General features: G+C 35.3%; 2 protein-coding genes across 6 annotated transcripts; one reads left to right on the forward strand and one right to left on the reverse strand.

The window, feature by feature from the left end:
* The first annotated feature begins 166 nt into the window (after positions 1 to 166).
* Positions 167 to 16,319, forward strand: cfap221 (cilia and flagella associated protein 221). 2 transcript variants are annotated; one of them, XM_077205200.1, is made up of 25 exons: positions 167 to 216; positions 669 to 846; positions 1,446 to 1,546; positions 1,888 to 1,974; positions 2,257 to 2,352; positions 2,446 to 2,546; positions 2,891 to 2,994; positions 3,171 to 3,330; positions 3,543 to 3,663; positions 4,188 to 4,317; positions 5,367 to 5,469; positions 5,585 to 5,672; positions 5,760 to 5,843; positions 6,115 to 6,210; positions 6,386 to 6,476; positions 7,024 to 7,121; positions 7,359 to 7,439; positions 8,285 to 8,392; positions 8,492 to 8,662; positions 9,772 to 9,930; positions 10,146 to 10,246; positions 10,328 to 10,423; positions 10,518 to 10,628; positions 11,116 to 11,157; positions 11,398 to 16,319. In XM_077205200.1, the coding sequence occupies exons 2-25, from the start codon at positions 717 to 719 to the stop codon at positions 11,522 to 11,524; spliced, it is 2,586 nt and encodes an 861-aa protein (XP_077061315.1). In that variant the 5' UTR covers positions 167 to 216; positions 669 to 716; the 3' UTR covers positions 11,525 to 16,319. The 2 variants fall into 2 exon arrangements, with proteins under 2 accessions (XP_077061315.1, XP_077061316.1); XM_077205201.1 differs by having other exon boundaries at positions 179 to 378.
* On the reverse strand, positions 13,861 to 23,497 carry LOC143714160 (cyclic nucleotide-gated channel alpha-3). 4 transcript variants are annotated; one of them, XM_077205206.1, is made up of 9 exons: positions 23,222 to 23,497; positions 21,266 to 21,365; positions 21,108 to 21,137; positions 20,891 to 21,022; positions 16,920 to 16,988; positions 16,636 to 16,815; positions 16,451 to 16,552; positions 15,814 to 15,920; positions 13,861 to 15,251 (listed from the first exon to the last, which is right to left on the reverse strand). In XM_077205206.1, the coding sequence occupies exons 2-9, from the start codon at positions 21,355 to 21,357 to the stop codon at positions 13,861 to 13,863; spliced, it is 2,103 nt and encodes a 700-aa protein (XP_077061321.1). In that variant the 5' UTR covers positions 21,358 to 21,365; positions 23,222 to 23,497. The 4 variants fall into 4 exon arrangements, with proteins under 4 accessions (XP_077061321.1, XP_077061319.1, XP_077061320.1 ...); XM_077205204.1 differs by having other exon boundaries at positions 21,266 to 21,380; XM_077205205.1 differs by having other exon boundaries at positions 21,266 to 21,397.
* Positions 23,498 to 23,732: the final 235 nt, after the last annotated feature.

Raw genomic sequence — 23,732 nt, forward strand, 5'->3', positions numbered from 1 at the left:
TAGGGGAAAACGTTTTTTTTTGGAGGAGGCAACTTCAGATGTATTTATTATAATTGTTTATTTAAAAGAAGTAGGTGAAACAACCTAGAACGAAGGAAAAAACAAGTTAAACAGATGAACCTTTGGTCTTTTTGCTCTTCGTAAACTCTCTTGTTGTCATGGTGACGGGATTGTTGACGTGACTTCAATGGAGGATCAGTAAGTAGGTAACGTTACGTTGTTTGAGTTTCTAGCGAGTTTTTTTGTCAAGTGCGTTTTGAAATATGAATTTCGTTTAAGATATAATTTAATTAACAAACAAACGAATACCAAACTATTTAAAATAAAACAATCCTTTTAATGGCGACGTTGTGTGTTTTACAGTGTCGTCAACTTCCGGTAAGTTTTAATAACAAACCATTCATTGGAAATTTACTTATATATTATATAGTTCCTTTTATAGTTATTTGCTCTAATATAAATAACTGATTTATGTTGAAGCTCTAAAATTAAGCAGGAGAGATGGTAACTTATATATTTATATAAATTACACATATACATAAACACCATGTATAATAATTATACACGACTTTGAAAAATATTGTTTAAAAGAGTACAAGACTATTGAATGTCACACTTAAAGATACTGCTTAACTGCTTAAAATGGCATGTCAACTATCCGCTCACAGGTGTAGATTGTTTGTAATGATCAAGAATCTCTGTAAAGTCCAGTTGGCATGGAGGTGGTTCATTCAGCCTCAGAGACTTTCTCCAAGAGTGTGAAGAAAAAAAACCTACTTCCTCTAAGTCAACTGCTGGAGGACACCAGAAAGAGTGGAAATGTCCCCCATCACCTTCTGGAAACTAGTAAGTAACACTGCTGTTGTTGTTTTTAAAATCATATTTATTTCTTAAACATTATATATTTTAGCAGGCCACCAACAATCATTGTATCTTATGAAACTACAATAATTGTAGTTTCATAATACACTCCATACATATTTCATACACTCCAGCACGTGATCTCCACTCCTCGGAAGCTGGCCTTTTAATTGTTCCACTTACTCGTTTAAAATCCATGGATGATAGGGCTTTTTCTTCGAATACTCTGAAACTTTGGAATTCCCTGCCAGCTGAGATTAGGCAAGATGAATCCCTTAGTGTTTTTAAATCATCCCTTACAACTTATTTGATTAGGGTAGCTTTTATATAATTGTTCGTAATTGCCATATTATTAGTATTATTAATCGAACATTTCATAATATGTTTTTATTTGTGGGGGGGGGGGGGGGGTCTGTCATTAAAGCATTGTTTGTATAATTGTATGTTTTATCATGTTTCTATTCTTGTGAAGCTGAGATGCTACTTTTAAAGGCGCTATAGAAAAATAAAGTTTATTATTAAACTGATAAACATTTGTCATTTCACATTAATGTATAAATGTGTCTTTGTTTGTTATCTTTCAGGGGTGTTTGCCAAACTGAAGAGTAACAGTATAGTTCAAGCCGAACCATCAGAGCTGCACTTCAGTGGCTTTGAAGTAGGAAAGGATTATAGGAAAATCCTGGTTGGTTTATTTTTTTACTTTGGTCATATTCTTGCTAAAACCGAATAGAATACATTTTTAGTGTGAACTTTTTTTCCGGAATGTTTCATGACTCATGTAATGGTTATATAATGTGACTTGTTTGTGTCATTGGCCTGAAACAAAAACAAAAAAGTATTATTTTATTCTAAAGACTTGACTGGAGACTCCGTTTTCTGATTCACATGACCAAATGTCCACTGATAGTACTCTGCGGTCAGTGGGAAACATCTCATGAGTTGTAGTTGAAAGCGACATTACAGAAGGGGAAGAATATGGGAGGAAGTATGATGTAATGACAAATGCTGTTTTTTTTTTCCAAGAAACTTGTCAATGTGTCCTCTGACGTGCTCAGTGTCCACATTTTACCCCCTCAGACAAGGCATTTCCAAATTAAGTACACCAAAAAGGTAACCATCAACTGGCTTACAAATATCACTTTTACAGAGAGGCTTTAAAAATTGTCTATAATATTCCTGATTATTTTAGTTTCATGAACAAAACCTGTCAAGAAATGCTTGGGCTTTATTTCTTTATTATGGTTTTATTTTATTATTATTATTTTGAATAAATGTTATTTTGCACAAAGAAAACAAGGCTTATTTTATGATCATTAAGATTATGAAATTCTCTCATACCATGATGTTCAAAATATCAGCCAGTGCTGATTGAAGGCCCTGTTTTAAATGCAGTGCCGACTGGTTCCGGGTCTGGCTTACACTGTTTCAGTGCTCTTCCGGCCGGATGAGTGGCGTTACTTTTCTGATAACATCAGGATTCATGGCAAGGTAAAAACATGTTTTTGTATAATGTTTGGCCATGCAAATTCTGAAAGGACTCAGAACAGCTATGATAATGTCTGTGTTTTGTGTGTGTGTCAGGGAGAGGAGAACTTACTAGTTCCTGTTCATGCGTATCCTGTTATCAATGATCTTCACATCCCATCTCACATTAGTCTTCCCCCAGTGCCACTCGGGCAGAGGTATACAATAATAATCATATTACACCAATAACGTGTAAAATAACTGTGTGATAACATTGTTGTTATAAAATAACTTAGGTAAATGTAGATACACACTATTGTTCAAATGTTTGGGGTCATTTAAAAAAAATAATTAATATATATTTTAACAAAGATACATTACGTTCAATCAAAAGTCACAGTATAGACTTTTACATTGTTAAATAAATGCCGTTTTTTTTTTACTTACTATCCTGACATACTTCTTTTTTACATACTATCTTTTTACTTACTTACTGTTTTTACTATATTTTTGAAGCAACAAGAGACATCATTTGTAAGAGACATAACTTTTGCTTTTATAGTGCCAGTCATGTGATTCCACTAGGCTGCAGTTGTCCAATAGACTTTGAGTTCCAAGTGCACTGCCTTCAGCCCCATAAGTCCTTCACTGTAAGACCACTGTCAGGTAACCCGTTTCCTTCACAATCGACATATCTGCTGTTAGAGAGCAATGGAAACCAGTATAAGTGCATAAATACTGATAGAACTCTAGTTGGTGATCAACCATATACTGGACTTACTTTGTATTTCATAGACCGTAACATCAATATAAATAACAGATGTTATCCATATGCTAATCAGGGATCATTCCAGCAAATGGAAAGACCACGTTAAAAGTGACATTTACACCTCTGCGGTATGGTACAGCTGACATCACACTACAGCTGATCATCTCTCAGTTCAATTCCAAACCTGTCATCTGGACAGTGACGGGTTCCTCATCTCCATTCCTGCTGCTCAGGTAATACAGCAGGAAAAATAAAAGATTGCAATGCACTAAAAACACTTATTACAGCTTAGTAACCAAATAGGAACATGCTATGTTATTTTTACAATAACATTTACATCCTAAAAATGTCAATGTTATTGTAAAAAAGTAAAGTGTTGTGTAAATGTCTGAGTTCAGACGCTTTTGCAAAAACATTAATGGTACTTTTGTTCTCTATGGCTCAGTAAACCTGATGGAAATGGTGATGATGATGATCATTTTGTTGAAGAGCGGAAGACTGCTGATGGAAAATCTCTGGCTGTTACATCCTATCATAAGCTGAAAATATCTCCTTTCTTGGAGAAGGTTAGAAATTATATTATTGTTTTTGTTTTTATTTATATTTCAGTGCTGGTTTGGAGGAACAGCCAAGCCATGCTGTTTACCAGCAAAAATTCTGGTCATCCAGCATGGTCCTTTGAGCAAGGCAACCAGCACCCAAAACAGAAAGTTGTGCTTGTCTTTTCAACTGGGTCTAAATGGTTTTAGGCTGTGCAGATGCGGGAATTTGAATTAGCTGAGGTCAATTTCATTTGGGGCCTTTTAAAAACAGTTGCAGAGAGGTTTGTGTGAGATTAAATTACAAGTTTAATTTTGTTGTTTGCACTGAGCTTACTGAATTGAATTAGAATTGACTGCATACCCTTTCAGCCGTCAAATGTGGGAAACACATACACGGAATTACAATCATAAGGCAGCAAAGATTTTAGCTGTGGTATTGTTTGATTTTGTTAGATTTTTTAAATTTCTATATTAAAAACTCTATTTGCAGCAATCATATAGTGATTCATCATGCATACAATCACATTATTCTGTTTTTACTCTTATAGGGCAGCAAAAAGAAGAGCAAACCTGATCAACAACTGCAGGTTTCCACCACAGATGTCACCACTCATGCAGGACTGGTTAAAATGCTTCTCCAGCCACAAGACAAAATAAGATACAAGGACCTCCAGGAGGGTGAGAACACCACAGTACTCATCCAGTGGGCCTATGAGGTGCATGTTAACAACTAAAACCGTGGAAATGAAAGATTGGCAAAGGCAGCAACTGCCATGCTGGAATGCTGATGTACACCACCAGGCTTTTTAAATAGCATTGGTCAACCAGCTTCTAAGACCAATGTTTTTGCCCCTGCCCTGAAGGCCTCCCTTTACTTGATGCAATTTATTTTATTTTTTTCGTTTGGAGGTGAAAAGAATTTCGAAATATACTGTTAGCGAACATCCCGACACTGCCCACACTGCTGAGAGCGAACTTAGGATGAATCTGAAATATGTGCGCTTTCCTCTCAATAACAAAATAAACACACACAAAAATAACAGCGGTGAGAAAATAGCAGTTAAAAAAGCATCTGATCATATTTTGGCCTGATTTTGTTCTAAATGACTTCACACCAGTTCGTTCTTTGTTTTCGTTTGAAGTATATCTTAATGGCGGTTCACCAGTATTTAACCAGCACTAAAAAGCTCAAACTTGCCTTGCATGGAAATTGTTGCTGATGTGATCGAATCTGGTCCTTTCAGCAGAGGGGAGTTTATATAATAATAAACAAAGTTCCATTTAATTCTCCTTTTTGCAACTTACCCAACCTGAAAATGGCCTTTTACAGTGGTGCTTTTCGTGAATTCTAAGGCCATTCTTTAGCTTACACTGTATGCACCACTTTATTTTGTGCTGCCCTCATCAGTCATCACTCTGTGTGTAATTCTAGTAAAATCTGATGACAGAAGTAGAGATGAAAAATGTCTCTCTACTTTTTTACCTGACTCTCAGAAACAATTCTTACCCACTGTGTGGTGTGTATGATGCCAAATATGTGATATATCCTGAATAACAAAAATTATATTATAGACTGACTGTTATGGCTGAAACACATATACAGAATTCAATTTTAAAAGATTTGGATTGGATTTGTAAAACAACATACAACTAATCAAATATGTAATGATGTGACCAGAAATCACAGTTATTTAATTCAAGATACCCGTATGTTTTATTTGTTGAAGCCATGTCTTATACCAAGGTTGCAGACCGGACAAGAGAGATGAAGGAAGCTGCATTTTTAAAGAAGGTCCAACAAAAGGAGGAGAAAGCCAATCATATCCGCTGGTGTGTTGCTGCATGTGATTGTATAACATGTATGACAGATGACATATTCTGATTTTACATACAATATAATAAAGTGAACTGCAAAACCCTTAAAACTAGAGTGTTTTATCCTTAGGCAAGTTGATCTGGGTGACGACCCATGTTCAACCAAACAAAAACTTAAAATTTTGAAGGAGCAAGATGAGGCAGTTGCTGCTTTCAAAGTAAGCCAGTGAATTGGTTTGATTCATATTAAAAAAAAAAGAGTCACTTTCCACTGATTGCTCATATACTTAATATGTGTGTTTCAGCTAAAATACAGTGGTGAGTCAGTGGCCTCTTTAAGATCTTCAACGAGACTTTCCTCAAGGCGAATTTTACGAGATGCTGGACAGGTACATGCAAGTCTTTCTTATTGACATCTACTCTACTCTTAGTTTAGGCTCTGTCCTAATTTACATGCTTATATTAGATGTATGTACTTCACTGATGGTAAGAAAGTACATAGTTTTGAGTAAGTAGCAAGAAAGTAGAACAATCTATAACAAAAATTGTGTATTGATCCCATTTGTCACATACAGTTAGCATGTAAATGTTAGCATCTAGCAGAAGTCATTATATTAAAATTCATATCTTTTAGACTTATTCAACAGCTCTATGTTATAGTTCCCAGAATGCACTGCTGATTTCATCAGGTATGGTACTGGCCTGCTGGAGGTCAGACAGAGAGCACTCAGACTCTTCCAGCAGGCTGCTCGAAAGGTAACATAACATATAACTGAACCTTATTAATGTAAATTAATTTGAATGTTATTAAACTATTATTTAAAGCATTACTACGGTGCTTATTTTAAACTCACTGTGCTGATTATCTATATAAAACGTGTGACAGTATTAATATGTATAATAATGTTACATTGTGTTGTGTTTAATCAAGGTTGTTCTTCAATGTCGTATGAACAAGAGGCTTGTGTCATTAAGAGAACTTGTTCGCAAAACCAGGAGTCTGCAGGGAGATAAAGAATCAGGTTGGGATTTTATTGTTATTATTTTAATTAATACTTGTATTAAGAAAGGACACATTAAATTGTATAAAAATGACAGGTTTTACAGGGTTACAAACAATTTCTTCATCAAAGACTTTCAAGATTGGTAATAATAAGAAATGTTTCTTGAACATCATATCAGCATTTTAGAATGATTTCTTAAGGATCATGTGACACTGAAGACTATTTCGTAATTAAATCGTAATAATATTTCTTTATTACTGTTTTACTGTATTTTTTTATAAATGAAATGCAGCCTTGGTGAGCATAAAATACTTCTTTCAAAAACATTATAAAAAGCCTATTTATATAGTAACAGAGACTACAATATATAATATATGAATTAACTATAAACTAATAGTTTGCAAATTAATTGTAAGTACTTTACTGTATACTTATCAAAAAGTGTTACCAAAATGTTTTGCATACTCCAGACTTTTGTACGACTGTGTATATTGCTGTTATGTTGTAACAATCCATATCACCAAAATAGATATTTTTTAGATATTTATCTGTTGTTTTGTTGTAGTTGGGGATGACAAGCCACACTTTTTTAAGCTGACACCAGAAAAACTTCTGCCCATTTACTTCAATACATTTCTACCTGAAGACCAACCTGACGAACTTGTGAGAGACTGCTTATGGTTATTGTGCAGAGCTTCTGTATAATTCTTGTATGACACAATTCTATGCAAAAACTAATGTTCAATATTTTCAGTTACTGTAGTTTCAATAGAATTGAAACCTCTTAAAGAGGTGCATTTTGTTCGACAAATGGCAAAAAGTTTCAGTTCAACATTTGAGATGTACAATATCAGGGCCAATTTTGTGACATTCAAAGCAGTTTTGTGTTGTGGCTTTCAGGCTGTGAATGCATTGGGCCAAATTCCTGTAAGAATGCCTAAAGCAGATATGAAACTCAGGACTCCATTGTTCGATCTAAAGGTACGGGAAGAAAGCACTTTATCGTCTGGTAGGAAATTTTTTGCCATGTAATTTTTCTTAAAGTTCCTGTAAAAGCCCTCTTTTGGCTTGAAATGTCAGATGTGGTTTTGTAATATGTATAAATTTATAAAAATACAATACAGTGATGTTCTTATGTGAATGTGTGTGTATGGTTGAGTGGCTGGTGAGTCACACAAATAAATAAATACACTTTATTTCATTGGTCCACTTTAGACACTCTACTTACTAACTTAGTAACTACATGTCAAGTAACTCGCAGAGTATTAGTAGACTGTTAGTTTAAGGTTAGGTGTTAGGGTTCAGGTTAGCAGAATAAGTTGACATGTAGTTGCACAGTTACTTATAGTCAGAAAATGTCTGTTGGGGGAGCATCAAAATAAAGTGTTAGTAGATATTAAGCTGACAGTCTACTAATACTCTAATGACTGGTAGTTCCAAAGGTACTTGTAGTTAGTAACAAGTCTGTTAGGGGACCATCAAAACAAAATGTAGCGATTAAGCACACGGTCTTCTAATACTCTAATGAGAGTTAGTTGACATTTAGTTGCGAAGTTACGTGTAGTTAGTAGAATATCTAAAGTGGAACATCGAAATAAAGTGTTACCAAATCAGGAAATGCCACATGAAGGCCATTTACTTATCCAAAATGGTGCTGAGTTTATAAATGACAGTAGTACTGTTTTAATGATATTTAACCATACATTTTATCTCATACATTTTTATATTTATTTTCCCGAGTTTCCCTTTAAAACATGATTCCTCGTAATGTGATCCTTTTAACAAACCAGCCAGTATAATGAAAATTGTGTATGTCTATTTTTAAGGTTCCCCAGCATTACAGACTGATGGGTTATCAGCCATTATCTGTCTATGATGCAGCAGCAACATTCGTTCCTCCTGACCTGTGTCGGACATTACGCACCGGAGCACAGGTAATAAAATTATTCATTGTTATATTTGTTTACATTAAAATAAATCTGGAAACAAATCTAACTATTGTGTTCAGTCTAATCGTCATTGTGTTGTTACAGGATGAGCTGTTGCCTGTGGTGACATGTCCATCTGTAGAGCTCAGTGATGATGAGGAAGATAAGAATCCAGAGGATGATGATGGATCACATCAGGATTTAGGTCCCACACTTAGTTTCAGTGCACCTGAAGCACTTCTCAGACTGCCCAACGCCCACCCTCTCCGGATCTTTGTATGTTTTTTGAGCCACATATCATTATATCTGCTGAGAACATTATGCCTATGCTATGAAAAAAGCAGGGTTGTTATCATTAGCTTAAAGTAGAATAATTAAACAACCTTTTCATTACCTGAAATAATTAATTAAAATTAAAATTGCATTAAAATAAAATGTATTTTATTTTATTTTATTTTAATTTAATTTTATTTTATTTTATTGCATTTTAATTTAATTTAATTTTATTTTATTGCATTTTATTTTATTTGCATTTTATTTTATTTTATTGCATTTTATTTTATTTTAATGCAATTTAATGGATGGTTTAATGCAATTAAAATGTATTTTATTTTATTTCAGCTAGTTACCAAAAGCAGCATTTCTCAATTTTATTTAGTTTCACTTGTACTAAGATAAATTTAACTGATAACCCTTTAAAATAAGGTTTCATTTATTAATTTTAGTTACCTATATATTAGTTAACATGAACTAACAATAGTTCTACAGCATTTATTAATCTTAGTTCATGTTAAAAATTTCAATGTTTACTAATACATTTTTAAAATTCAGAATTGTATTTGTTAACATTAGTTAATACATTCTGAACTAACATGAAGAAACTATAAACACTTAGATTTTTACTAACAAACGTTAACAAAGATTAATAAAGGGTTTCAAAAATATATTGCTCATTGTTAGTTCATCATGTTAGTTAATACGTAAACTAATGTTAACAAGTGAGGCCTTATTGTAAAGTGTAACTGAAAATAATAAATAACATAATTTAATAATAAATTATTAAATGCTATAAACTCTCTCTCTCTCTCTCTATATATATAATTTTTTTTTTTAAATCCTGATAAAATGACAAAAACAACAAAATTACTATAACCAAAGTTGAAATTCAAAATATAAATAAAAACTATAATTATGTATTAATGATACTAAAATTACACTAACTGTACTTATTCACAGCTCTATAACCTGTTGGTTCTGCTTTTGTGTTGTTGTTTTTTTACATCTAAACTTTTGAATTATTTAATTCTGACATATCATACACATGTTTGAACATGGCTCAGTCTTACATTGTTTGAATTAATATAATCTTTTTTAATTTTATTTAGAATCCTGCACCAAGCGTATATGCCTTCAAACCAGCTCCACTTTACCTGGAGTGTGACCTGGACTTTCATTTGTGTCCACTGCCACGATACACTGTCCCTAAGGGCAATGTCGTGGGTGTGCATGCCCCTCAAACACAGAAAAAGTTTCTAGATAGAAAGGTTTGTTGAGACATTTTTTTGCACATCGTTCACAAAGAGCAAACTCTTATTCAATGTGGCTTTAAAATGAAGTTTTATATCATAGCTGGTACTATATTACTGTCTGAAACGATCAGCATCCAGGACAAAATAATTTGTTTTATAATATTTAATTTAATGTTATTACTAAATATACATTCATCCTGTAAACATTTGCTTAAAAATATCAAATGCAGGATATAATCAAAGGGATTATGATGTGGAAGAAGTTTCCCTGTATGGCCTTAAGCACTTTATCCAATATTTCGACTCTAAGAAGCCACTGCGCCCCACGCATGTAAGTACTGCGCGCACTCATATAAACATTCATTTGTTGGCTTACCTCTTATTTACACATGCAATATTGTTTTATATGTAGGTGTGACCCGTTCAGTGTTGTCCTGCTGCCTGTGGAGGCTCCTCCAGCTCTTCAGGGTCTGCCCGACAGCATCAGAGACGAGATTCAAGCTGGAGGGTAAATATAGATTAACGCCAGCCTGAATAAACCCTCCATTGTTGATTGTTTGGGACGCCTTTACAGATTCATGCTGGTTTGATTTCTGTGGCAGGTCTGAGAGCTTAGATCTTCGTCTCACTCCTGAGATGATTGAAGCAGAGTTCGGTCTGTCTGCGAGATCTTCAGCTACATCTGTTAAAGAGGATCAAGATGAAGGCAATGGGTTGGTACATTGGGTTTTCAAGTTTAACATTTTGGCTAATTGAGAATTGCTAATTGTCTTGTGCGTTATCATGCCCAGCATCATAATATGCCTGCTTCCATACTACAGTATATGGTTGGCAAAAAACAGTATGTGAGCAAAGTAGTTTGTCTAAATTCATAGTATTCATAATAAACAGAAGCTGAAAAGTACCCAGATGCACATCCACTGGACTCTTTAATATCCCATGGGGCAACAGGAGGATTTATGAATAGTAGTGACGCGAGGGAACAGACGCTGTAGGTCACATGATAGTGACAACATGGCGAATTTAATACATCTGAATTTAATTCATACTACACACATTCATACTATATAGAATGCACTTTTTAATGGTCACGAAGGAGGTTTTAAACCAAACGTAGTACCTACTAGACTGCAATTTCTGTCGTTTTGAGGTTGACATATGGTTGAATAGAAAGATAACCTAAATCTTCTCTGTCTGCAGAACTCCAATAGCACCAGTCGCCTCTGCAGGAACAACAACAAGGTGAGCACCAGCACTTTAATCATTAATCCATCATATAATCCTCCTTTTGACAGGGTAATCGGAGAAGTAAAAGCTATAAATCATCAGTTCATAAAACAAAAAGGGAGTTCTAGCATGTAGGGGAAGTTGATTCCACAGTCCGGGCATGAGAACAGCAAATGGTTTGCTTTGTTGTGCAGGTTACAAAATGAAGATGACATGAGATAAACTTTCTTCCTCTCTTTAATTTTTGGATCACAGCGACACACGTGAGCAGCCGCCGGAGTCAACACAGAACAACAGATTGGAGGCAAAAGTGCTGGGGAGATTAAAAGAATTGAAATCTACAGGCAGAGTCAGCTGTGCCTCATCATGTGACAATAAATAGCACTTTATCTTCAAAAAAAAAGGAAATGGACAGTGAAATGCAGTGCTCGCTCAGGTAAACGTGCAGATTTTAGCAAAATACAATGACAAGCCACCAGATGGCATTAAATGTCTGACACATAAAACTCAGCAACTAAAAAGATGTTATGGTCAATGTTTGTATGGAATCTCTTTTTTTTCATAAGTTCAATTAAATATTTTTTCTAAACTTATTTCCTTTATCATTCAATATGCTTTCTTATAAACCTAAACTACAGAAAAACACTTCATCAGTCAAGGGTGTCGTTTTAAATGGTAGATTTTCTTGCACATTTATTTAGAAACAACTCATATGAGCAAAATTTTGGTTAAACAAATCAGAAATAGTACCAATTGTTTTGACAAGTTACCATATATAACAGCAGTCCTCTATTTGACATGAATTCCAAGTTTGTGCAAAGTATATTTTTTATTTTAATAAATTTGACATAACGTTACTTTATATATACTATATACTATATAAACTAAAAAAATGCTTTTTGGCAAGTCACCTTTCTTTAATTACAACAGTCCACGATTTTTTGTGAATTCCAAGTTTGTGCAAAATATATTTTTTGTTTTAATAAATTTTACATCGTCATTTTTTTTTAAATCTTAAAATCTGTTTTATATTTGGAAAAAAATGATGTATGGTCTTTTACTTATAGCCCGCAATGTATGTTTTTGGCAGATATTTTCACTAACATGACAACTTAATCCAGCATTTCCATGTGTTCGATTCAGTGAGACATTGATTATGAGGAAGAGTGATGATGAGGCTTTACAAGCTTCCGTTTTACACGCTCTGGTTTGCACTCAAGCAAATGCCAGCCTGGGTATATTCTGTCTGACAGTCTCTCATACACAACAGTTTTGCTGCACTGCTCTCACCTCCACATTCACCTCACATTAGCGAAACGCTGCTTGATTCCTGTCCCTGAGGACACTGGGAGAAAGGCAGACTAATTACCACGCTGCATTGCATGAAGTTCATGGTCATTGACACCTGACAACTGTCACGTCATTTGCATTACAAGCTGTTTTTGTAATAATGATTGTGATAATTCTCAGCTGCTTTCCATAATCAACATCTCTCAAAAATGTATCTATAAAAAAACCACAAATATATGATTTAATGCATGAAAACATTTGAAATAAGTCATTGAATGCCTCTGTACATGACAAAAAAATATATTTTTGTAGTATTCAAAAAACAAAACAAACAGTAATCATTAAAAACCACGCAAAGAGACACTGATACTCATTTTACATTTCAGTCTGTTTTCCTCTCAGGAGTCACAACTGCAGGGTTTGCATTTCCTTAACCAACACAGCTCCTTAACTAGCCTTTAATGTTTGGTAGATCTAATTGTTGGTCTACCGTTCCCAATGGACAACACGCACTGAAGTCATAGATTGTCACATTAAGGGCAAGTCTGAACAGGATTATGCCCACAACAACTGCACAGTTTGATTATTTGGATTAATTGTTGATAAAAATACATAAAAAATTCTCAAACAAACCAATAAATCCACAGTGAACAATGTTAGGAAAATTTCTAAAATATTTTTATTTATTACAGAACATATACAGCAATTTTTCATTAGCTGAATGAAAATAGAATATTCATACAAGAACAGAACATGATGGACTAAAATGGGGAGCCCTCCATTTTATTCTCATGTAAAAAATAAACTTAAAAACCCTCGATTTTATCACATTACAGGATGTTCTGCTTTGGTATTTATGTTCACTTAGTAAAAGCAAAGCTTTGTTATAGCAGATAAGACAGCAAGGCGTGGGAACTTTTACATCAAAAGTGCAAAACTGAAAGATATTGTGCATATGTACTAATGCTGGTTAAAAACCACTTACAGCTTGACATCTCACAGAGAGTATATCTGCACAACCCCCCCCCCCCCCCCCCTTAAAATTCACAGTACTACCATTTTAGGCATCACACTACCTGATATTAAGACACTGCTATACTCGACGGCAACAGCATCAGGAAACAAAATGACCAAAAAGAGATGATGATCTTGGTGCATTGTTGTCCAAAATTACTTCTTAGGACAAACCTGCATTAGTGAGGCTAAAACAGTCTGATCTGTCATTGTTTACGCGCCTTTACAAATTAGGTTTAGGTCTTGTAAAATGCCAAATCTCTGACTGACTCGTCTATAAATAGTACATGTTGCTGCTGTGCTATTTTGAGATCGACCGATTCCTCTCGAATGATGCCAAATTTCTCTATATGGGTAAATGTGTAATCCATGTTCCTGAGACATACTGTGAATTCAGTCTATTTCAGCATAAAACTATTTGTCCTTCTTATCCTCCACAACCTCAGATAAATCCTCCTCCCTAAGAGTCTTCACTCGGGCCTCCATGTTGGTGATCCTCTGTTTGATCTTTGTCTGGCTGGCTGTCCAATCTGCCATAAGACGAGCGAATTTAGTCTGCATCACGTCTAAATTTGTCTCCAGCGTGGAGACCTTTTCCTCCAGGTCCTTCGGGTCAGCGCCAGCATTGGCTGCAGCCTCATCGATAAGATTGTCTTTCATCAGAATAGCCCTACCTTTCTCCTCTAAAGCCTTCTTTGCTTCTGGGTACTCCGTTAATGCTTCCATCAAGTCATCTTTCGAGAGTGCGAACAGATCGGAGTATCCCACGCTGCGTATGTTAGCAGTCCTGCGGTTGCCGGCTTTACTTCCTTTGATGCCGAGGATGCTGATCTCGCCAAAGTAGGCACCATCACCGAGCACCACAAACTGCGTAACGCCATCATCCGCCACCACAGCTAGTTTGCCTTCTTTGATAATGTACATCTCCCGCCCGATGTCGCCCTTCTTGCAGATGTAGTCGCCAGGACTGAAAACCTGCGGTTGAAGTTTGAGGACAAGCTCAACTAGAAGCCCTGCCTCACAATCCTGGAAGATACGCACCTTCCGAAGGGTTTCCAGATGCACGTTGATGGCGATCTCCGCCTTGAGTTTGTCTGGGAGGTTCTTGAGCACTTCCTTTTCATCGCAGGTCTTCTGTTCCGTCCAAAGGTAGTCAAACCACTTCACGACACGGGCCTCCAGATCTTTAGTGACCTTTCGGAACTGCATGTACTGCTTGATGGAGTCAATCTTGGCCTGGAACTCTGCGCGGGATGCATTCATGTTGGAAATCATGGCACCGACGTTACCAACGATGGTGGCGAAAATGAGCACGCCGATGAGAAAATCAGAAACGACAAATAAATACTCAATGTCTCGGACAGGCGGTGGCGTCTCCCCGATTGTGGTGAGCGTGAGAGTGGACCAGTATAAGCAGTAGATGTACTTCCTGGCAAGACGGCCAAACTCAGGGTCACTGATGTTGGGATACACCCAAGTGTCTGATCCAAAGCCGATTGTTTTTGAGATGGCGAAAAAGATGCAGCCGTTCCAGTGGATGATGATAAGGATGTACAGGACGAGATTGCTGATGCGAAAGATATTGGGGAAGTTGGTTCTGGTTTCAGTGCGGTCAAAGAACTCAAACAGACGAGCCATTTTGAAAAGCCGGTTAAATCTTAGTTCGGGATTGTTGTACCCCACTTTCAGCATTATTATGTCTGTCGGTATCATGGAGAACACATCATATCTGAATTGCGGTGACTTTTTATAGTGTTCCCACAGCTTCTTAGATTCTCTCACCAGTAAACCTTGCTCCAAGAAACCTGTGAAAACAATTACAACAAGTTACATACATTGTTTATTAGGGATGCACGATATATCGGCCACCATATCGGTATCGGCCGATATATGTTCAGTTTTAATGTTATTATTATTGATCAAATAAGAAAATTTGGCCGATATATTAAAGCCGATAAATAGATTATTTTCTTTCAGTTGAGACACTTCAGATGTGCACTGTTCGCCTTGATGGTTTTTAATTGCTTGAAATATGACTGGAATCACTTCAAAAAAGTACAACATGAGCAGCGCAAGTCTGTCATATAGGCTACATAAAATTATGATGAGAACATTATAATAATTGTGTGCTTGGGACCTGGCTTTTAATGGTTAGACTTTTGTTTTTGTAATCAGGCTCTCAAAAATGAAATAAAAATTTGGATTTAGATTTATCTCCCAATATATCGGTTATCGGCTTTCAAATATAAAGAATTATCGTTATCGGCCAAAATGTTCATATCGGTGCATCCCTATTGTTTAAATTATAGGATGTTATTTTTTAGCACTGACAACCACAAACAGAGAAAATTAGAAGAATAATCTCACCTGTCCTTGATCTCACAAATGTGTCAAGATAGTAGATGACATCTGATGAATAGTCCAGAACTATCCATAGGATTGTGTAATCATCCTGCAGCTCATTAAAACAGGATCTGAAAAAAAAACCCAGATCAGAACAGACCGAATTTAGCATTACATCAGAGCTATCACCACACAACAGCACCAGAATATTCTTTGAAGTACGAATTATTATTATATTTCACTGCACTGACACTATTGGATGAGAACTGAACTGAGCTGGACGATGACATCACTGTTTTCTGCAGAACTGCTTTATAAATTAAATGAACTAATTTAATAATTGATGATCTTTACAACGGAAATGAATCGACACTGAACCGTCTTCAGCTGAGCAATGACAATGTTTTCTTTTAGAGCCGAAATGAACTGTTTGCATCACTGAATCATTTTCCTGTTAACACTGTAAAAAGCTGCTTTGAAACCATCTGTATTGTATAAAGCGCTATCTAAATAAAGGTGACTTGACTTGATATATTTCAGCATATAGTTTTCTTGTTTGTTTGATAATTAGCTGTGATATCCCTATTATTTTAAATATTTTTTTATATTAATATATTTTAATAATTAGCATGCAATATCATGGAACTTATAATAAAATTACCTGGTAATAAGCATCATTAGATTGTAGAAGGCAGGTATTGCTACAATGGTCAGCCAGTGGTAGTACAAATCTGTTGCTGGGTCCATTATCCATACATGTTTTCTAAAAAAAAAAATGTATACAAAGTTCAGGACTGAACACAAAGACCTACATTTCATTGCATTTAATTTAGACGAAATACTCACGGTTTCTCCTCTTCCTTCTTTTTATCATCCTTTTTCTCATCTTTCTTCTCATCTTTTTTGTCATCTTTCTTTTCATCTTTCTTTTCGTCTTTCTTCTCATCTTTCTTCTCATCTTTCTTCTCATCCTTTTTTGGTTCTTCTTTCTTCTCATCTTTCTTTATCTCCCTGTCGTCCTTTTTGCTGCATTCAAATGATGAATGATATTTAGTATGTAGCTATTAGCATAGTAATATTAGTAATGTACTTAAGCACAACATGTAATAATATTTAACTTTCCCACATACTCATCTGTATTGTTGCAGTTGTTCATATTCAGTGTTGCAAGAGGCCAATTATTTGCATTGTTGTTGAAGCTGTAAAGACAACAATATCGTTAAATAGTCGAATTCCTGTAATTTGATTAGGGATAAAATATGAAATACTAAAACATTATGAAACGTGCACTTCATAATTAAAAACTACATTGAATCTACATTTTCGAATCTACAGATTTACAATTGGATTTAAATGGATCTGCTGAATGGATTCAAATGGAGTTAAACGGAGCTGAAAGTACTACATTGTTTTTGGTAATTGAAAGCATTATCAAATTTTGTTGTTCGAATACCAGGACCGAAGAAAGTGAGAGTGTGACAGATAGCAGAGGATTATAAGGTTACCATCCGCACATCCTCTCTTGCTTAAGAAACACACTTAATCTCACCATAGATCAAGAGACATTACATTAGGGCTGATTATGTTTCCTCTCAAAGTTTTTTTTTTTTTTTTTTTTTGCACAATTAGTCTGTTGAAAATGTGGAAATTCACACCTTCTCCAGAAAATAAAAAGTATATACACTGCCGTTCAAAGGTTTGGGGTCGGTAAGATTTTTAATGTTTTTAAAAGAAGTCACTTCTGCTCACCAATGGTGTATTTATTTGATTAAAAATACAAAACAAACCCAGTAATATTGTGAAATATTATTTCAATGTAAAACAGCTGTTTTCTATGTGAATATATAGTAAAGTGTAATTTATTCCTGTGATCAAAGCTGAATGTTCAGCATCATTACTCCAGTCTTCAGTGTCACATGATCCTTGAGAAAAAATTCTAATATGATGATTTGATGCTCAAGAAACATTTCTCATTATTATCAATGTTGAAAACAGTTTTTTTCAGGATTCTTTGATGAACAGAAAGTTAAAAACAACAGCATTTATTTGAAATAGAATCTTTTGTAACATTATAAATGTCTTTACTGTCACTTTTGATCAATTTAATTCCTCCTTGATGAATAAATGTATTGATTTATTTTATTTATTTCCCCCAAAAAATTAAATAAAAATTCTTACTGACCCCAAAGTTTTGAACGGTAGTGTTTAATGTTACAAAAGATTCTATTTCAGATAAATGCTGTTCTTTTGAACTTTCTATTCATCAAAGAATCCTGAAATAAAAATGTAAATAACTGTTTTCAACATTGATGATAATGAGAAATGTTTCTTGAGCATCAAATCATCATATTAGAATGATTTCTGAAGGATCATGTGACACTGAAGACTGGAGTAATGATGCTGAAAATTCAGCTTTGATCACAGGAATAAATTACACTTTACTATACATTCACATCAAAAACAGCTGTTTTGAATTGAAATATTTCTCAATATTACTGGGTTTGTTTTGTATTTTTAATCAAATAAATGCAGCCTTGGTGAGCAGAAGAGACTTTTTTTTAAAAACATTAAAAATCTTACCGATCCCAAACTTTTGAACGGCAGTGTATGGCAGCAGCTTTTTGCAAATTGCACTAAGTGCATATAGCGACAGATGCCATTTACAGTGTCAATCATTGTTAGATGCTGTTTATACTTATTTATATTGCAAATAGTAGCAGATATTTTTTGCACCTCAGTGTATTGTAGAATATTATAAAACAGATAACAATATATTCAGTTTATCAGAATAGCTACATTACAAATAAATATTCAGAGGTATATAGCCTACTTGTTTGAGATATATATATATATATATTTCAAGTTTAAACAATTGGTTTGATCCTAGCATGTTTGGCTAAAGGAATCCCCAGTTTTAGCATTTTTACCTCCCTGTCTCAATGAGAAATCTTCTGTTCAAAACCACAGGCTCTTTTTTTTTTGTCTTAAAACAGCTAATCTAGTTTATGATTAATAAAATCTAAAATGGATGCTGCCTTCTAGGAGCATCACTTGTCCCTGTCCCTAAAGCCCTACCCTACCCGATAAACACTTTATTCCCACTGTTAAAAAAGCATTTGGCACTTTATTTCCACTTTTTGAATATTTTCATACTTTTTATTGCAGAGAACAGAAACTTGCGCTCTGCAAGTGAATGCCGTCTTGTGGTGCCATCTCAAAGATGCACAAAATCTCTTTCTCTGACCTTTCTCTGGTCTGTTCCCTGCTGGTGGAATGATCTGCCTAACTCGACCAGAGGTGCGGAGTCCAAGAAACGGCTGAAGACGCATCTTTTTCGGCAGTACTTGATCCATTAATACTAACACTTTATCTTCTATTCTATATCTATTATCTTTTTTTTTTTTTTAAAGTACATATACTGCGTTAGATTAAACTGGGAAGGGTCATAGCACTTGCATATTGTTGTCCTATTGTTAGTTTAACTGCTTCTATTGTTCTAATTTGTAAGTCGTTTTGGATAAAAGCGTCTGCTAAATGAATAAATGTGATGTAAATTTAAAAGAAATTAGCTGATATGCGATGATAAAATATAGAAGAATAAGTTCGTAAAAAGACCAAATCGAATTCATGTCGCTCGCGTCAAAAGCTAACACCACCCGCCTAAAGGCCGGGACACATCAAGCAGACGCCGGGCCGTTTTGGAACGTCGGTCGCTACGTTTTTTTTCTGTATGTTCCGCACCGTTGGCTCTAGGGTTTTTTTTTGGTCCGATTCAGCATGTTGAATCGGTGTCTGGCCGTCCGTGAGATTGAGAATGAGAATTTGGATGGGCTGTTCAGCTTAGCAAACGAGTCATTGCGCGAGAATAATAGCGCAAAAGTGATGAAAATTAGCAAAGAAGTCAAAAAAATACCCACGAAAGCTGTTATAATTTTATGTCATCTTACATGAGCATTTAATGCACACATATTTTCATAATAACATGAGATGACTGGAATGAAGAATGTGATCATTTTTGATTGATGTTTATGGTTTGCATATCTGCAGTCCTAGTTTTGGTTTTGCCTTTAGTCCTTTTGGTGTGTTCAGGCGCAGCTTTTTGGCCGAGACGCAGCCGGCGCAAGGCGACAACACAATCCGCTTTCATCGTCGCTAGTTCTTTGTCCCTATTTACACCTGGTATTAAGAAGCGTTTTGGTCGTTGGATCAAAAGTGGATGACGCTAAATACAGGTGTCAACGGGGTCTAAAAGTTTTGAGCTTGCAGAGGTAGTCGAAAGTGCATTTGACCGGATTGCTTTTGTAGTGTAAACGCTCATGTGGTTGAAAATGTATGGGAAGCGCGCTAGCCAGATGGGATTTAAACTTCGTTGGCTGGAGACCCAAGTTTAGTTTGAAGACAAAAAACCTACCGAACTCAATGTTCTCTCACCATTCCTGATTTCTAACACGCACCCGTTGCGTTCGGCTTTCTATCAGTAGAAATAAAAGCTGATGCGAACGCTGCTTCCCGTATTTTCTTCCGTTGTTTCCTTTGCGGTCATATGTATATTGCGCAAGCTTATTTTGTCCATTAGTTTGAAAGATCTGAAAAATTGCCCATACATTTACCCGCCCATAGACCCTCACTTTGAAGAATTCAGGACAGAAGTGGTTAAAAGTGGACAAAACAGACAGATTAAAACACCAGGTGTAAACAGGAATGTGTCTCCTTCGTCTACTTGTGATCCGATCGACCGAAACACATCTTAATCCCAGTTGTAAACAGGGCTTTTGACGTCGGCTTGGTGTGTTCCAGGCTTTTCTTGCTACGCCACTGATCCTGTTATCAGCAGGATTTCTTTTGTCATTTTGTAGGGCTCAATCAGACAATGGTGGGCGGAGTTAGTGTAAATAGCATCTGCCAGCAAGGCAGACTATTTGCACTTGGTGTAAATCAACACTCCAATATAATACTCTATAAAATCACTATACAACTTTATAAAATCAGAATTGTGAGATAAAAAGTCGTGGTGGAAGTTTCAATAAAAATGCATGGTGATTACTTCATTTCCAATTCAATTTTTGGAGGCCACTGTGCACACGGTTGTATTTTCACTCACTTCCTCTTGCGCAGTTGGTCCGGTCCTCTGTCATCCCATGATGTATCTTTTTGCATGTCTCCAGAATCGCTGCATTTAGAAGCTTTACATTTGGTAGACCTTCCTCCAAACCTCGGAATGAACTGGCACATCCTAAAAGTGAAGGTATTAAAGGCTTTTTAAAATCACTTATGATGCACAAACAATTCTCAAATCTCAGAGCCAAAGATCAAATCACCTGCCCATTAGTCCACAGGGTGGCTGATCACTGCAAAAGAGACAAACATACAACAAATAAAATATAAGGACTTAAATGATTTCATTGAATGTGAGAATTGTTCTAGATGCAAAATAATGATTGATTTGTCTATATATGTCTGCAGTATATCGTCAGACCTTTCTCCTCTCTCGATCCATTCAATAGCTGGCTCAGGAGTGAAGGCGGATCTTTGTGAGGGGTATGACTGTTCTGTGCAGATTTTAGCCATTTTCTTTCCTGTTAGGCCATTCACTGCAATTGGATCACATCTGGAGCATTTGTGAAATCACTCCTGTAAATTGAAATGCACTTCCATTAGTGAACATACTTCCACGTGCACAGTGGTTCTAATCCATTTCACATAAATAGTCTTCAAATTCATGAATAAATAGTATTACAGCTAATTTTAGTAGGGTTGAAGTGATGCATTTTCACATTGCAACACTTTGACAATTTTTGTCCCAAAAAGATTAAAAAGAAATCCTTGCTCTATTTTAAGAATGGACAGAAGGATAATGGATCCTATATACATGCTAAACAGATGCAAGTGTCTGCTCTATAAATACACACTGCAGCTTAAATGCCAAGTGGGATCAGGAGCATCTTCCAGGAAGATTAGCTGTTTTAAGACAAAAAAAAGAGCCAAAAAAAAAGATTCCTTTAGCCAAACATGCTAGGATCAAACCAAGTGCTTAAACTTGAAAAAAAAAAATATATATATATATATATATATATATATATATATATATATCAAACTAGTAGGCTATATATCTCTGAATATGTATTTGTAATGTAGCTATTCTGATATAGAATGCCTTTTTATTTTTCGATTTTACATCTCCCAATTCTGACTTTTTCTCACAATTGCGAGAAAAGTCATAATTGCTAGATAAATTTGCAATTGTGAGAAAAAAGTCAGAATTGTGAGTTTTTATCACGCAATTGTGACTTTATTTCTCGAAACTGCAAGTTTATATCTCGCAATTATGACATCTCTTGGGAAATTTTTTGTACACAAATCGAAATACCTAAAGATAAGACCAATGTTCTGTGCATTTCATGGTGAATTTGTTTCATACACAAAAGCCCTCAAAGTGATAAAAAAGAAAAATGCAATTAGTCTTTTGTCCACTATAGAAGAATATGATTTAAAAGAAAAACCTTAGCCCCTAAATTTATTTATTATTATTTTATTATTATTTTTTGTATTTGTTATTTCATGCACCTGTCTGTATGCATTAATCTGTCTGTTTAATGCAAATAATAATTATTATTGCCTTATTGTTTGTACATGAATAATTGTTCAATAAAATAAAAAATAAAAAAACTCGCAATTGCGAGTTATAAAGTCCAATTCTGAGGATAAAATGTCAGCTCATAATTCTGACATTTTACCTTTTTTTTTCTTGTTTATAACAAGCAATTGTCTTATAAAGGCGGAATTGTGAGATATAAAGTCAGAAATGCGAGATATAAACTATAGTCTAGATATAAATTTGATGGATAAAAAAAAGAATTCTGACTTTATAACACCCAATAATGCGAATTTATAATGCACAAATCTGACTTTATAACTCGCAATTCCGAGTTTATATCTCCCAATTCTTACTTTAAAACTCAAAGTTAGTTATAAAAAATTCGGAAATGTGAGATAAAAAGTCGCAATTACACTTTTTATTATTTGCGGTAACAAGCTTCCATAGTAGGCTAGTCGGCTCTAGCTCCACACCTTGTTTCCAATTTTACCCTCTACTATTAGAGAGAAACCCTGAGCGTTTTTGAATAAAACGGTGCTTTATGCGCAAATGTTTTATAAGCTCCGACATTCCGATATTGTAGTAAATTCGGAACCATTGATGGAAAAATAGATAGTAAACATGTTGTTATAGGCTACTATATTATCATATCAGCGCTTTTGGAATTCAGCTTGACCAATTAAATTCGAGGACCGAAACTACAAGAACAGACAAACAAACAATAAATAAAGGAAAGTGTTGAAACAAGGTGTTAGGGAATTCAAAAAATTAAGTAGCCTAACTAAAATATAAAATACTACAACAGAATCACACTAATGTTTGCCTTAGTTGCTTTACCTGTAGCATTTGATGAGAAACTGCGTGACCCCCCGAAGCAAATTAATCCACAGGACTTTCTTCTTCACATCTGCGAAATCCTATTCCACATGTCCTTCAGGTTCAGTATGTTCACATGATTTGATCTTCACTGCATAAAAAAACGCAAAGGCTGTGTCCTGTCGAAGTCAAAGCGCAAAGTAGTTCTCGAGTGGATGATGGCACGTGTCTTGCCCTGCCTCGCGCGCACCTGCCAAGAAAGGTGACAGATTTTAACCGCGCTCGCGGAGGACATCCAACTCCTCCTCCACACAACACACCTGACCACTTATAACACTGAAAGGATGCCAAGACTTTAGAGTCCAAAACACTCGACCCGAGTCTTAGAACAGAGGAAGAGTATAAATAAATATCGTGTTTGCACAGTATTTTGATCATTTGGAACCAATAGCCTACCTAATGGTATGAAATTAGAATCCTCTATAAGTCAAATGGGATCTTATAGATGAACAGTATAAACTCTGATTCTTAG

This window comes from Siphateles boraxobius, unplaced genomic scaffold (genome assembly GCF_051911475.1).
Source record: "Siphateles boraxobius isolate OS27281-9 unplaced genomic scaffold, OSU_SipBor_1 53, whole genome shotgun sequence".
Lineage (NCBI taxonomy): Eukaryota > Metazoa > Chordata > Actinopteri > Cypriniformes > Leuciscidae > Siphateles > Siphateles boraxobius.